The sequence below is a fragment of the Epinephelus lanceolatus genome, chromosome 4 (assembly GCF_041903045.1).
Source record: "Epinephelus lanceolatus isolate andai-2023 chromosome 4, ASM4190304v1, whole genome shotgun sequence".
NCBI lineage: Eukaryota > Metazoa > Chordata > Actinopteri > Perciformes > Serranidae > Epinephelus > Epinephelus lanceolatus.
In genome coordinates, this window is record NC_135737.1 from 44,056,846 (window position 1) to 44,069,481 (window position 12,636).

At 41.3% G+C, this 12,636-nt stretch overlaps 1 protein-coding gene across 3 annotated transcripts in view; it reads left to right on the forward strand.

Moving 5' to 3' along the window:
• The window catches only part of LOC117260169 (alpha-2-macroglobulin-like), a 44,211-nt gene continuing 31,575 nt past the window's right edge, over positions 1 to 12,636 (forward strand). For all 3 annotated transcript variants that reach the window (XM_078167347.1, XM_078167346.1, XM_078167348.1), the window contains exons 1-8: positions 1 to 156; positions 2,818 to 2,998; positions 3,103 to 3,259; positions 4,821 to 4,873; positions 6,734 to 6,754; positions 9,361 to 9,526; positions 9,603 to 9,687; positions 9,774 to 9,894. In XM_078167347.1, coding sequence (XP_078023473.1) covers positions 74 to 156; positions 2,818 to 2,998; positions 3,103 to 3,259; positions 4,821 to 4,873; positions 6,734 to 6,754; positions 9,361 to 9,526; positions 9,603 to 9,687; positions 9,774 to 9,894 — 867 coding nt within the window. In that variant the 5' untranslated portion in view covers positions 1 to 73. The remainder of the gene's footprint in view (positions 157 to 2,817; positions 2,999 to 3,102; positions 3,260 to 4,820; positions 4,874 to 6,733; positions 6,755 to 9,360; positions 9,527 to 9,602; positions 9,688 to 9,773; positions 9,895 to 12,636) is intronic.

Below are 12,636 nucleotides of genomic sequence, written 5' to 3' on the forward strand. Positions count from 1 at the left end.
AAATAGTGGGTAAACACAGGGTTTGTGTAGCAGAGCTTGTTCAACAAGGTTCTGACGTTCATCTCCGTCAGTCATGGATCTTTCTGGGATTCCCAGGACATGGACACTGTTTGTCTGCCTGAGCTGGATTTGTGTGGGACAAGTGTTGGCAGAACCGTAAGTTTACCTGCACCGTCTGAAATACTGACATCAGCATGTAGTTTTAGGTGACACTTTGTTAAAACCTGTTGATGGGAGCGACGCACAGTGCCAAATTCACTTGAATATCGGATCATGTTGTTTTGCTATGTGTTCTTTTGGAATGGGCAATTATTCAGTGTGAGATCCAGCAATTGATTGACTGGCTTCTGGAACCAGCCTCAAGTGGCCATTAGAGGAACTACAGTTTTTGGCCCTTATGTGTTGGCCTCATTTTTAAGCCCCAGAGGTTGCTGCTTGGTCCAGACTGAAGACTAAAGCCCCGTTTCCACCAAACCCTTTCAGTACAGTACCTTTGGAACCAACAGTACCCCTTCAGACATGGCACCTAGACCCTCGGTCTGTTTAGTGTGTCCACTACACAGTCCTCTTAAATGTGGGCGGGGTTGTTGTCACTCACTGCTCCGTCCAGCACTCGCTGTATTTCCTCATCAGCGGTGACACAGATGGAAGTCTGCACCTGGTTTATCGTCCACAGAACGAGGCTGCACGCCGACATTTTCAGAACAAAATAGAACAGGCTGCAGTGAGAGTCTCTCTCCATGGGATATTTAAAAATAGCAGCTTTGTGCATTAGAGTATGACTGCAGTGAAAAAAGTCACCAAATATGGATTAAAGGAGAATATTTTATTGGAATAAACATGTTGTGGATTTTGGAAATGATTACATCTATTTTCTGTCAGTTCATTTTGATTTTTGGATTTTACAGTGCTCTTGAGTGACTGGAAATGTCTCGCATCCTCTGGTATCCTCCGTTAGCTGTGCTGGTGACACGGTGCTACTAGCTTAAAAATACATGTTAACTTTGTGGAAGTAGGAGCTAAATCTGTTAGTGGAAAAATAATTTTTTCAGCGGCTATCGACTTCGTAATAAGACTGAGACTAAATGTATTTTTAGATTCTTAATGTTGAAATATGAATTTGACATATCAGCGGCCTACCTTTTTCAAGCCAACAATACTAATTCACTTCAAAATGTTTAAAAGTTTAAATTATTTGATTATTCCACAAAACAGGAACATAGTTCCACATTAATTTATGGATTCACCTTGGTCCCGTTGGTAACTGATGTGATGGGGTGGGTGACTGTGACTGTTTCTGTATGATTTGTTGGTTATCGCAATAATTTAACATTATGAAGTTTTTTTTATGGATATAAACGTGGATATATGACTTAAAGGACAACTTCGGTATTTTTCAACCTGGGCTCTATTTCCCCATGTGTATGTGTGCGTATCATTCATGGGTACCACTCGTTCTAAAATTGGTTCAGTATTGAGCTGCGAAATGAGCTAAAACGGTAATGGGGGCAAATGCATCCCATATAAAAGTGCTTTTTTTCGCCACTGACTGGTTCAGATTGCCAGTGCTATCCCTGTAGATAGCATATGGTAGCGGCCCTGGGGCAGTGGTGACTGTGAATGAGTGGAGTCAGCTGTCAGTCAGTGTTGGAGCAGAGAGGCAGAAGTTGTCCCCGTACGGTAATGTAAATGAGTAGCCTATGTGTGTGTGAAGTGTGTGTTACGCTAGAAGAGTCAGAGGACGGAGTCTTTTGCGTGCTACCCCCTGTCTGAGGATGGCGGGTGGGAGGGGTGGTGAGTGGGTCCAGCAACCACCAACTGTCTTTCACCTGGGAGGGCGGTGTTTGCTTCCTGTAAGATTGCAAAGCCAAATCCTGTTCTTTTTTCCTAAACCTATCCATGTGTGTGTGTGTTAGCTAAATGTTACTGGTGGGCGATAAACCGATAACATATCGTCTTGCAATAAACACTTACGCACCGTCAATAGAAAAAACATTCGATATAACATTCGATAATGTTATTGTATTCTGTTGGGACAAAAACACAAGGGAAGCCGAGCAAGTTACCCTCGGAGTCGGGCTGTGCAGGGTTGGTTGCATGAACACACTCATTTGCTCCCTGGTAACCTAGCAACAGTGTCACGCAAACAGCTAACAACGCCAGGTTTGGTTGCACTTATACGCCGTGAGTTTGGGCTTGTTTTTTTTTTGTTAAGTGACTTACAAATATTGGTAGTCGCGGGTTGCGTATTTTTTGTTTGGGCTTGTTTCTAAAGTGGAGTTGCTTATTTGGGCTTGCTCTCTAAATTTCGCCTTTCTCTCTGTATATATCCATCGAATAAGTTATTTAAACGCATGATAGTATGTCAGACTGCAGGATGTTTCCACAGCTCCGCTCCCTCCGCCCCTCTCCTTCTCTGCATACCAACAGATGTCGGTCAGTCAGTGAGACTTTTCACATTTAAATTGTGCGATTAATGGAGGTTCTTTAACTATTTCGCTAACAAGTGGTCGAAATATGGAAAGAATCCAGTAAAGATCATTATATGCAACTTCTTTACTTTCATTTTCATTCATTAATTTATTCTTTCCACATTTTTGGTCAGCTAGTTGGTTTGGTAGAGTTCAAGGCCAGTAAATATAATGTATTTATAAAGTAATTTTGGTTGCTGGTCCTGGTTGCTTGTTTCTCTCCCAAGATCTGGCAACACTGAACATAACACAGCGTGGAATGAGCAGCAAGAATGAGTGCGGATAGCAAGGAAATAGTCGAGTAGTAGTTTTTGTACCACCTGTGTGTATGTTCCTCTGGCTGCAGGCAGTATGTGGTGGCCATTCCTGCAGTTCTCGAAGCTGGAGCTGAGACTAAGCTCTGTGCGAGTCTCCTGCAGCCCAACGAGACGCTGGTCATGACTGTCACTCTGATGTCCTATGAGACGAATACAACGCTCTTCGAGAAGACATCTGACACAGAGTTTCATACCTGTGTTCAGTTTCAGGTCAGCTCTCCAGATTGGCATTTATTTATTCTTCAGTAACACTCTGAACATCTAAAATGTTATTACAGAATAGACTTTGGGTTTGAAATATCTTTCTTTCACAGGTTCCTGTAGTGCAGAGACAAACGATACAGAAGTGTGTGGTGGAGGTACGAGGCGACACTTTTTACTCAATACAAATCATGAAAGTCATGATCAAAGTCTATCAACCAATGACATTCGTCCAAACAGACAAACCGCTCTACCTCCCTGGACAAACAGGTAACAGTCAGAAATGTTTCTGATAAAGAGTTGCCCCAAAGTTGATAGAATGTAGGACAACGATGAACACAGAGTAAATGAGTCCATACATAACTTGTCTGTCCCCTTGAGTTTCAGACCCATGATTTACTTTTATTTGGAATCAAGTATGTAATTTCAATAGTGAAACAAGACTTAAAGGAATAGCTAAAATCTTTTGAAGTGGGGTTGTATGGGATTCTTATCCATGGACAGTCTATTGCATAAAGTAAATGTAGTCCACACGCCCCCAGTTTGGAGAAGCAGGATGGCGTCTGACGTGGAAGCTAAGTAATCTGCTGTGACGGGATTATTGACAAAACATATTTAAGCCCCCTAAAATTGTCCCTGCTAAAAATAACTATCAATTTAAGTTCACGCTATATTGAGAGTTTTTTCACCGCTGTACCTTGCTTTGATTTCCAACGAGAAAATTAAGCTGTTATTTTGCTGTCTTCAAAGCCAGACTCTATTCAGAAAAACAGTGATTTAACGCTGCTGAACACAAGAGCTGTTGGTCTACCACTTTTTTTGTGTTATTGTGCGACTTTGGTGTGTACACTTCATTTAAATTTAGGTATGTGTATGGAGACGAGTCAGCCGGAAGTCCATTTATTCCTATGGCAATCCTCTTGATATCTGATGGCTGTGAAACTCCTCACTGAGAGTCTGTATGACAGTGTGCTAGCTTAGCTAACAGGCTTTTTCCTTCAATTCAGTTGCCTGTGTTGATTGTCATGTAAGTTTGTCTGATTAAAAACAACTTGTTTATCTCATTTTAACAAATCTGAGTAATGTTATTCTGCTAAAATATGGTTATTCATTATATACAGTCAGACTGTTATTGTGACTCGTTCCGTCGTTCATATGTCTTTAAATATTAAATATTACATTTTTCATAAAACATGCTACGTACCTGTCAGACCAACATCTTTACTTATTTGTTGCCATGCATCTCCCCCATGGCTACAGGTAACCTATAAGGTTTCTATCCATCTGTAAGGAAATGCACTTCCTTGCATTGGACACTGGAGGCATCATCCATGTATTTACAGATTTGGGGACACCAGCCACATAAGTGGAAACAAGGTGTTTAGGGTTAGTTCAGATTCACCTAAGTCACACAGTATACATTCCCATTTCCCATGGGAATATAGGTTGAAAAATAAGGGTTTTAAGGGTTATTTAACATGCAGAGAGCCACACAGCAACACTTTGCTTCAATGGTGATGAATGCTTTGTTTGTTGTCCCCCGTGGCATAAAAGGCTGTGACGTTTTATTTATTGGTCTGACTCAGTTGCGAGCACTCCAACTGACACATTATTATGACGTCACATCACCAAATTTATATATGAACACTGAATTTACAACAGCATGGTAAGACCTACCTAAAATGACAGAAACCATCTTTAGGCTCACCTGCTAACATGGAGGGGGCGGGCCACCAGGGGGCGACTATCTTTATATACAATTTATGGTTTCACTTAACTGTTGGCATGTTAAATGAGAAATCTTCATGTAATCTTTCTGCATTTCTTTTAGTGCATTTCAGAGTCGTTACACTCGACACTAAGTTGAGACCTGTTAATCAGCTGGTGAGTATTTGACCCTCCATTTACTTTAAGACCTCATAAAAAACAAACTGTTAGTGACACAGTCAGTCACAATGTACACACTAGCTGGGGGAGTGGAATTGAACAGAAGTTACATAATAAAGTGAAATCAAGGTGGTTTTGCTCTTTACCCTGGGCTATGTGTTTAATCAGTCTTTATAAATAACTGTGCTAGAGCTCCTGTTGAGGCTTTAAGGTCAATAGTACAACCCTTCCCTTTAGGTAAACTTGCCTGTGCCGAGTTGAAGGACGTCAAATATTTTTGTAGATCCAGCGCTTTCCTGTTGAATTATTTCTGTTGCTGACCCTGCCTGCCTCTGACCTGCCTGCTTTGTTTGAATTCCTGGTCAATGCACCATCCCTCTGTCCCCTAAAGATTAAATTTAAATGTAACTTAATTTCCTGCATGCTTAAATCATTACCTATGATGTAGAGATGTACCGATACCATTTTTTCCTTCCCGACACCGATTCTGATCCCTGAACCTTAGGTATCTGCCGATAACGAGTACCAATCCGATACCAGCTCGTAAAATAAAAATGGATGGGATATGAATTGTTGTATGTCTCAACTCCTAAAACTCTATGTAAAGTATTAACAAATAAATACATAATAGTAGAATAATGCCATAAAACTTTATTATTATTATTATTATTATTATCCAGTGTTGACACAGATCAAGACACAGGTTAAAGTGCAGCCACACAATTTGGTAAAAAAGACATTTTAAAGGCTTCAGTAGAGCGTAGGGCTGCACAATATTGGAAAAAACTGACATTGCAATTTTTCTTTTTTCAGTATATATTCAAAAATACAAGAATTTTAACCAGATGACTTTAAGTAAATAAAAATTTAAAAATAGTAGCAGGGCTTTTACTCACCACAACTGCAGAGGCTACCAGCTTCATTTGAAACAGACTACTTTATAAACAGGCCGTTATTTATCATTCCCTCTGTATCTTTATATTTTTACTTTTTATCCGCTCCCGTTGCCTTGATAAAGTTAATGCATGGCGCCGTCATTTCAAACTCAACACTTCCTGATGTACGGTACTTCAACACTTAATTACGTACGGTACTTCAAATGTAGCTCCTGCCATCTGCTGACACTTTTTAGGTGACTACAACAACATTTCGGCTGGCACATGAACAGACACAGTGACTCAACTAATAATAAAAGTAATAAAAATAGGACATAGGACAAGAATAACCCAATGACAGAGAGAGAAAAGCGAGCGGAGCGGAGCAACGAGCAATGGCGATGTTCAAATGATAGCGCGCGTATGCGTGAAGACTTGAGGCATTATGTGGTATTGGATTGGTCATAGGCTGTATTCGCCGATGCCCGATGGCGCATTTTAGGCAGTATCGGAGGCATTTCCGATACTGGTATCGGTATTGGTACAACTCTGCTATGATGCTTACATTTTGTCTGGTGATTGGGTTGGTGAAATTCTCTGAAATTCTCTCTCTCCACAAGAAGCCATGTGTTTTACCCTGTGTTTTTAGTGATAAATATCAGCAGTGTTTTTAGTCAGCAGTGCATTGAATGGCCTCCAGTCTGATGAGCCTGTGCCTGTTAAAAGGAGGTATGACTGCTAAAAGTGTAAAATCAGGAACACAGCAGTCTTGAGGTCACCATGTAACTAGACTGTACTACTGCAACACACTGGATTGTTAGTCAAAAGAGAGTTTGCAACTTTTTATTGAGTGTATTGTGAGTGAAATGCTGTAATAACACATCAGTGTTATTCTGTGACACTGTGAGGAACTATTAGCACTGATGAGTGGAAAACAACACAACTCACTTATTAACAAATCTCATTTGTTTTCCTCTTTCAGTATAACATCATTGAAGTTGAGGTAAGATTCACACCCTCACTTGCACTCAAATGAAAGGTCAGATCAACTATTTTCAAAACAAAACAAAACAATAAACATATCAACAGTGAAACAGTTTTTTCTTCCTGCAATCATTCCTCCTGTTTGTACCACACTTTCAGAGTAAGTGATGGGGACAAGAGTTATTGTTTTGTGCAAAAATGTATTCAGAAGTTTATCTGAAGCTTAAATGAGGCTTCAACAGTCTGAGTTAGTCTTAATCTTCCAAAGTTACTGTGTTTTTTGTGTAAAATTCCCTCTTTGTTTCCCTGTTGAGCAGAATTAATAAAAGAGAGGGGTAGTAATAAATTGAGGATTCTGTGAAGGGTGAGCAGGAGGAATATTAAGACTAGTGGTTCCCAACTGGTCCAGCCATGGGGTCCAGATTTCTCTTCAGTCATTAGTTCAAGGTCCACATAGTTTAAGTGTCCTTTTACACCTGCCCTGTTTGGTTCAGTTCAGTCAAACTCCAGTTTGCTTACTCCCTAAGTGCGGTTTGTTTGGGCAGGTGTGAACACAGCAGTCACACCAAAACAACCGGACCGAGATCTTCTTGAAGAGATGGTCTTACTCCGGTTACAAACAAACTCTGGTGCGGTTGGTTTGTGGTGAGAAGGTGTTCCGACCTGGATGTGAAGCAACTGCAGTCACATGACACATTGTTTGGGTTAAACATGAGCATGTTACAGTCCTGGAGGATTATTAATGTGCACCTCCTCCTGTACTGCCTTAATATGCACATTCAGCACATCCAATGCATCAAAACATTGTTTTCTAGTTGGAGCTGCGCCTCGTTTTCAAACTGTATGGTTTGACTAAAATGAACAATGACAGCAATATAGTCCACGATGAGCAGCGCTAAAATCAACCTGCGTAGTTGTCCCTCCATTGTGACATTAGAAAGTGTCACATTTATCTTGCAAGTGTACTCTTCTTCAACGTTTTGCATTCAGCGTCATACTTGTCTTTGGCCATGTTGTCGCTAGTTTGGTGTGTCTGTCAAGTAGCTGTCCTTTAGTCTCTAACTCTACAGCAGAAAACTGCACTTCAAGATTAAAGTTCTATGCCAGAAATTCACTATACTTTAAAAAAAAGTGTTTTTCTTACAAATGTGTTTGTGAGTCACTTGTAATCCATTCAGAATGGACCCACGACCCATTTTTGGAAGGCAATCCACCAGTAGGGAGCCATTGGGTTAGAGAAGTTGTTGTTACTGGCACCAAATGTGAACCGATCTTTTAAGAGATGTTCCAAGATTTTTAAAATAAACTTTTTGGCCTCTAGTTTCGCAGACCAGGTGAGGTGGAGGCGCAGCGCACCTGCACTTCGCCAACTGGGTGTGGCCAGGCGGATTTTGCAAGTTTGGCACACCGTGCGCGCTGGCGCAGCTACTCCTCTTTCCCACCTCCGTCCCTCCTACCTGCACAAGTCGGAAAGAGGGAGGAGAGAAGGCGTGGAGTGGGTTTTACACACATCACACCAATCAAATGAGCCCCTCTCCTCGCCCTTAAATGCGCCGCACGAAGGCGTAATGACAGTTTACTCAATTCACCATGGCAGAAGAGAGCAGCAGCGTCAGACGGACAAACTTCTCCCAGGAGGAAACTGATGTTTTGGTCCGGGAGGTCCAAGCTCGCAGTGTCCGAATATACAGAACTGCGAGCAGACCTCCACGGGCTGATGATGCAAAGGTAGCCTGGGAGGGGGTCACCACAATTGTAAATCAATGTTGCGTTTCCCTCGTGCGTGCGCACTCTCTCTTTCTCTCTCGCAGACAGATGCTGAATATATACTCCCTATCTGATGCTGTGGCTGTTTGTGGTTGGCTGAGAGGGATGTGAACTCATTAGTTTGCAGCTGTGTTAATCAAATCAGGTTGGGTTTCCATTACGCGTGCTAAACGTGCCAAACGGTGCCAATCCCCTTTGATCTGACATCAGATGTGACAGGACAGTCGATATAGAGATACATTTATGTGCTGATTGCAGATAGTTGCATTGAATAGTGGTTTGTGGGTATTTATTGCATCGTTAATGTGCCTGATATTCTGGAAACCTGCCTGTGAGGTTTTGGTGACGTGTGTGCACTGTCCGCTGGTCAGCCAAACTTCCACTTCCACCGGCTGCGCTCCGCCAGCGCTGACAGTAGACCTGGTTTCAGCTGGTGAGCTTTTAGTGCACCTTCGGCGAAGCCTTTTGGCACGAAACTGTCACTGCACCAAGCTGCAAACTGAGCACACCTCAGGTTGCGCTGCTCGAAACTAGCTCTGCGCGGGGTTCGCCACCCTGCGCCGTACCGGGAAACTAGAGCCCTTTATGTTCTTAACATTTTAAATGGTTAGCGATAGTGAGTGGTCATCAAAAAATTAGAACCAAAGTGTGGAAAAGTTTTTAGTGATCATCACATTTTCTGAAAATATGGGGCATTTTGATCCAACCTGAATAAAAAAATAGTCAGATTTACTTGACTTTTGACTGCAAAGGAATTTATAATGTTTTCAGTCATGTTTGTCGTACAAATACTGAATGGGAGGATCATGAAAGTCACCATAGGGTCCCAGTGTTCTTCCAGTTCATTTTATTTAACAGGATGTGAGGGGCAACCGGATTGGACAGTGGCTGAATCAATCATCCAATGGTAAAATACTGCAGCTTTCTTACTCTTTGAACTCGGAGGCCCGTGAAGGCACCTACAAAGTTAATGTGGGGGTCGACGGACTGAAACAACATCATAGCTTCAAGGTGGAGAAATATGGTAAGTTAGCATTGTTTTGTCAATGTTTATAGTTTTTAATGACCAAAGGATGCTAACAACCATATTTTCCCCACAGTTTTGCCTAAATTTGGTGTACAAATAAACGCTTTTGATGAAATAAGCGTTGCCCAGGAAGAAATCAAAGTTGACGTATGTGCAAAGTGAGTAGTCATGCCAAAATATGCTTTTAAACAAATAAATTAGCCTTTTTTCAACAAAACTTAAATTGTTTTATTTTTCCTTCCAGGTATACATATGGACAGCCTGTGCCTGGCACTGCTGACCTTAAGATTTGCCGATCTCTGATAAATTCTAGAATAATCCTTCATGGCCGAAGAGATGAAGAATGCCAGGAGGAAACATTGCAGGTACAGTTGCTATAACTACTAAGTGTCATCTCTACAGTGTCATCAAAAACATCAGCCTTACATGTGGTCATAAATTCATCAATATACTCTCATACAATGGTTTGTATGATATCCTAGGAATAAACAGCCCACGAATGACGTGGGCTTTTCATTCGAAAAGTTATGTAATTAACGCAAAGTTATGTAGGTTAGGTTAGGTTTAGGCAAGTAAAGTTACTGTAGTTAGGGAAAACAACATGGTGAAGATGCACTTTACAATGACTCAAAGTTAACTCAGAGTTCACACAGTTCCAAGACTGGTCTCCAAGCGTAAGTCCCAGGGCAAACTCCTGTGTTTTGTGATACAGCCACCACCCCAACCTGCCTCCTAACAAGACTAGCCATTCTCTAACCACCCCCTACACCCTCTCTAACAACTTCCACTCCGTTTCCGTGTTCAGACGGAGGGTCCGCCATCAAGTGCAATCCCACACCAACTAATGGGGATTGAAGAGTAGCCTGCTCTGACGCTGACTTACTGACCATGTGCAACACCATATTAGGTTTGTTGTGGAAGATGCTCTGTGCAAATAAAGTATCATGCGACTACCAGTAGGGGCGGTACACATGCCGTGTCTTTAATCATTTGTTGTTCATTTTTACATGACATGCGATGCACACTGCTGCATTCCAAAAGTTGAACTCTGTTTATCTGAAGGTGCAGCAGTTGCATTCTGAAAAATAGGCGCTTGGCAATGCATCCGTGCTGCGACAGTATTGTGTATATTAGAGTTGCCACCCGTCCCGTTTTTCCCAGAACTGTTCTCTTTTTTTCATCTGTTTTCTTCTGTTTTTTCAAACAGCGGAATCGTAGCTTTCCGAATGTTTTCACAGCAAAAAAAAAGTTACACTAAAATGATGTATAACAGAGCTTTCATACAGCTTTGCACACACATTACTGTTGGATGGATTACTCGCGAATGCAGGGTCGCACAGAAATGCCACGCATATCACATGAAAGCGCAGGAGCAGAGCTTTCCAGTGATACCACACACATCATTGTGCTGTCATCCCATCATGCTATAAAATATAGATTAATTGTCTACCAAATAAAATCCTGACGAATTTCTTTACAACCCATTATACAGATCTTGTTATCAGTCACTTCATATAGTGAGGAATATCGTATCTTACCACGTCTTAGGCTTGTGTGTGTTTCTCCCTGTCTATCCACATTTGTAGTCCGGCTTTCAAGATGCAAATATCTCCATATTGTCCAGTTGACACTCCATCAAACTTTGTATGACAAGACCAGCCCATTTCACCTTTGCGCACCCAGACAACTGCAGCCTAATTATGCATGCTGACAGGGCTGTAGTCACCATATACATTGAGGGGGACACGTGTCCCCTGTTTGTCTGTTCTGGGCTACTGTAGAAACATGGCAGTGCAACATGGTGATCTCTTCAAACAAAGACCTGCTCCCTGCTGTAGATATTTTTCATGGTGATTATACACTAAAGAAAACATACTTATTATATGATGTCATATTTCTGCCAATATATCCCCCTAAATCCTGCAAACTGGACCAGCCACTTCACCTTTGCCCACCCAGACAACTGTAGCCTAATTATGCATGCTGACAGGGCCGCAGTCACCATATACATTGAGGGGGACACGTGCCCCCCCCCCAGTGCCCAATTTTTTTTTTTTACTGCAATCAAAGTGGCAAATATTATCTTGGAGGACATCATTGCACTTGGTTGACTATTTTTCTATGATCTTAGATGTAAATATTGCATGTTTCTTTCAGATAAAACACATTTTTGACTTGTGAATGAGTCAATGGAATTTCTTGCAATAATGAAAAAATACTGGCAATCATGTCCGCCTGGCACAAACCACATGTTTTGGACAGCTGTGAAGTGACAGAATGTCCCAGCATCATGGTTCTTATATTGCCAGATTCCAGAGAGTCTCCCCTCTTCATATATGGCAGAATATGTCAATTTCCAACTTGCTATGGTGAGATACATGTAAACATATACCAATTTAGTAACACGGATTTGTTTTTTTCATTGATATAAAAATTAATATAAAATACAGGCACATAGAAGGACATGTAATGATGGCAAATCTGGTCTCCTATGTCTGAATTTCATGTTCATTGGTCAGTCTGAACTGGTAATAATGGCCGAGCCCTCGGCCTCAAACATTTGGTCGAGTGTCCCTTTTTTTCACAAATCCAAGGTGGCAACCCTAGTGTGTATATATATACAGTACAGGCCAAAAGTTTGGACACACCTTCTCATTCAATGCGTTTTCTTTATTTTCATGACTATTTACATTGTAGATTCTCACTGAAGGCATCAAAACTATGAATGAACACATGTGGAGTTATGTACTTAACAAAAAAAGGTGAAATAACTGAAAACATGTTTTATATTCTACTTTCTTCAAAATAGCCACCCTTTGCTCTGATTACTGCTTTGCACACTCTTGGCATTCTCTCCATGAGCTTCAAGAGGTAGTCACCTGAAATGGTTTCCACTTCACAGGTGTGCCTTATCAGGGTTAAATAGTGGAATTTCTTGCTTTATCAATGGGGTTGGGACCATCAGTTGTGTTGTGCAGAAGTCAGGTTAATACACAGCCGACAGCCCTATTGGACAACTGTTAAAATTCATATTATGGCAAGAACCAATCAGCTAACTAAAGAAAAACGAGTGGCCATCATTACTTTAAGAAATGAAGGTCAGTCAG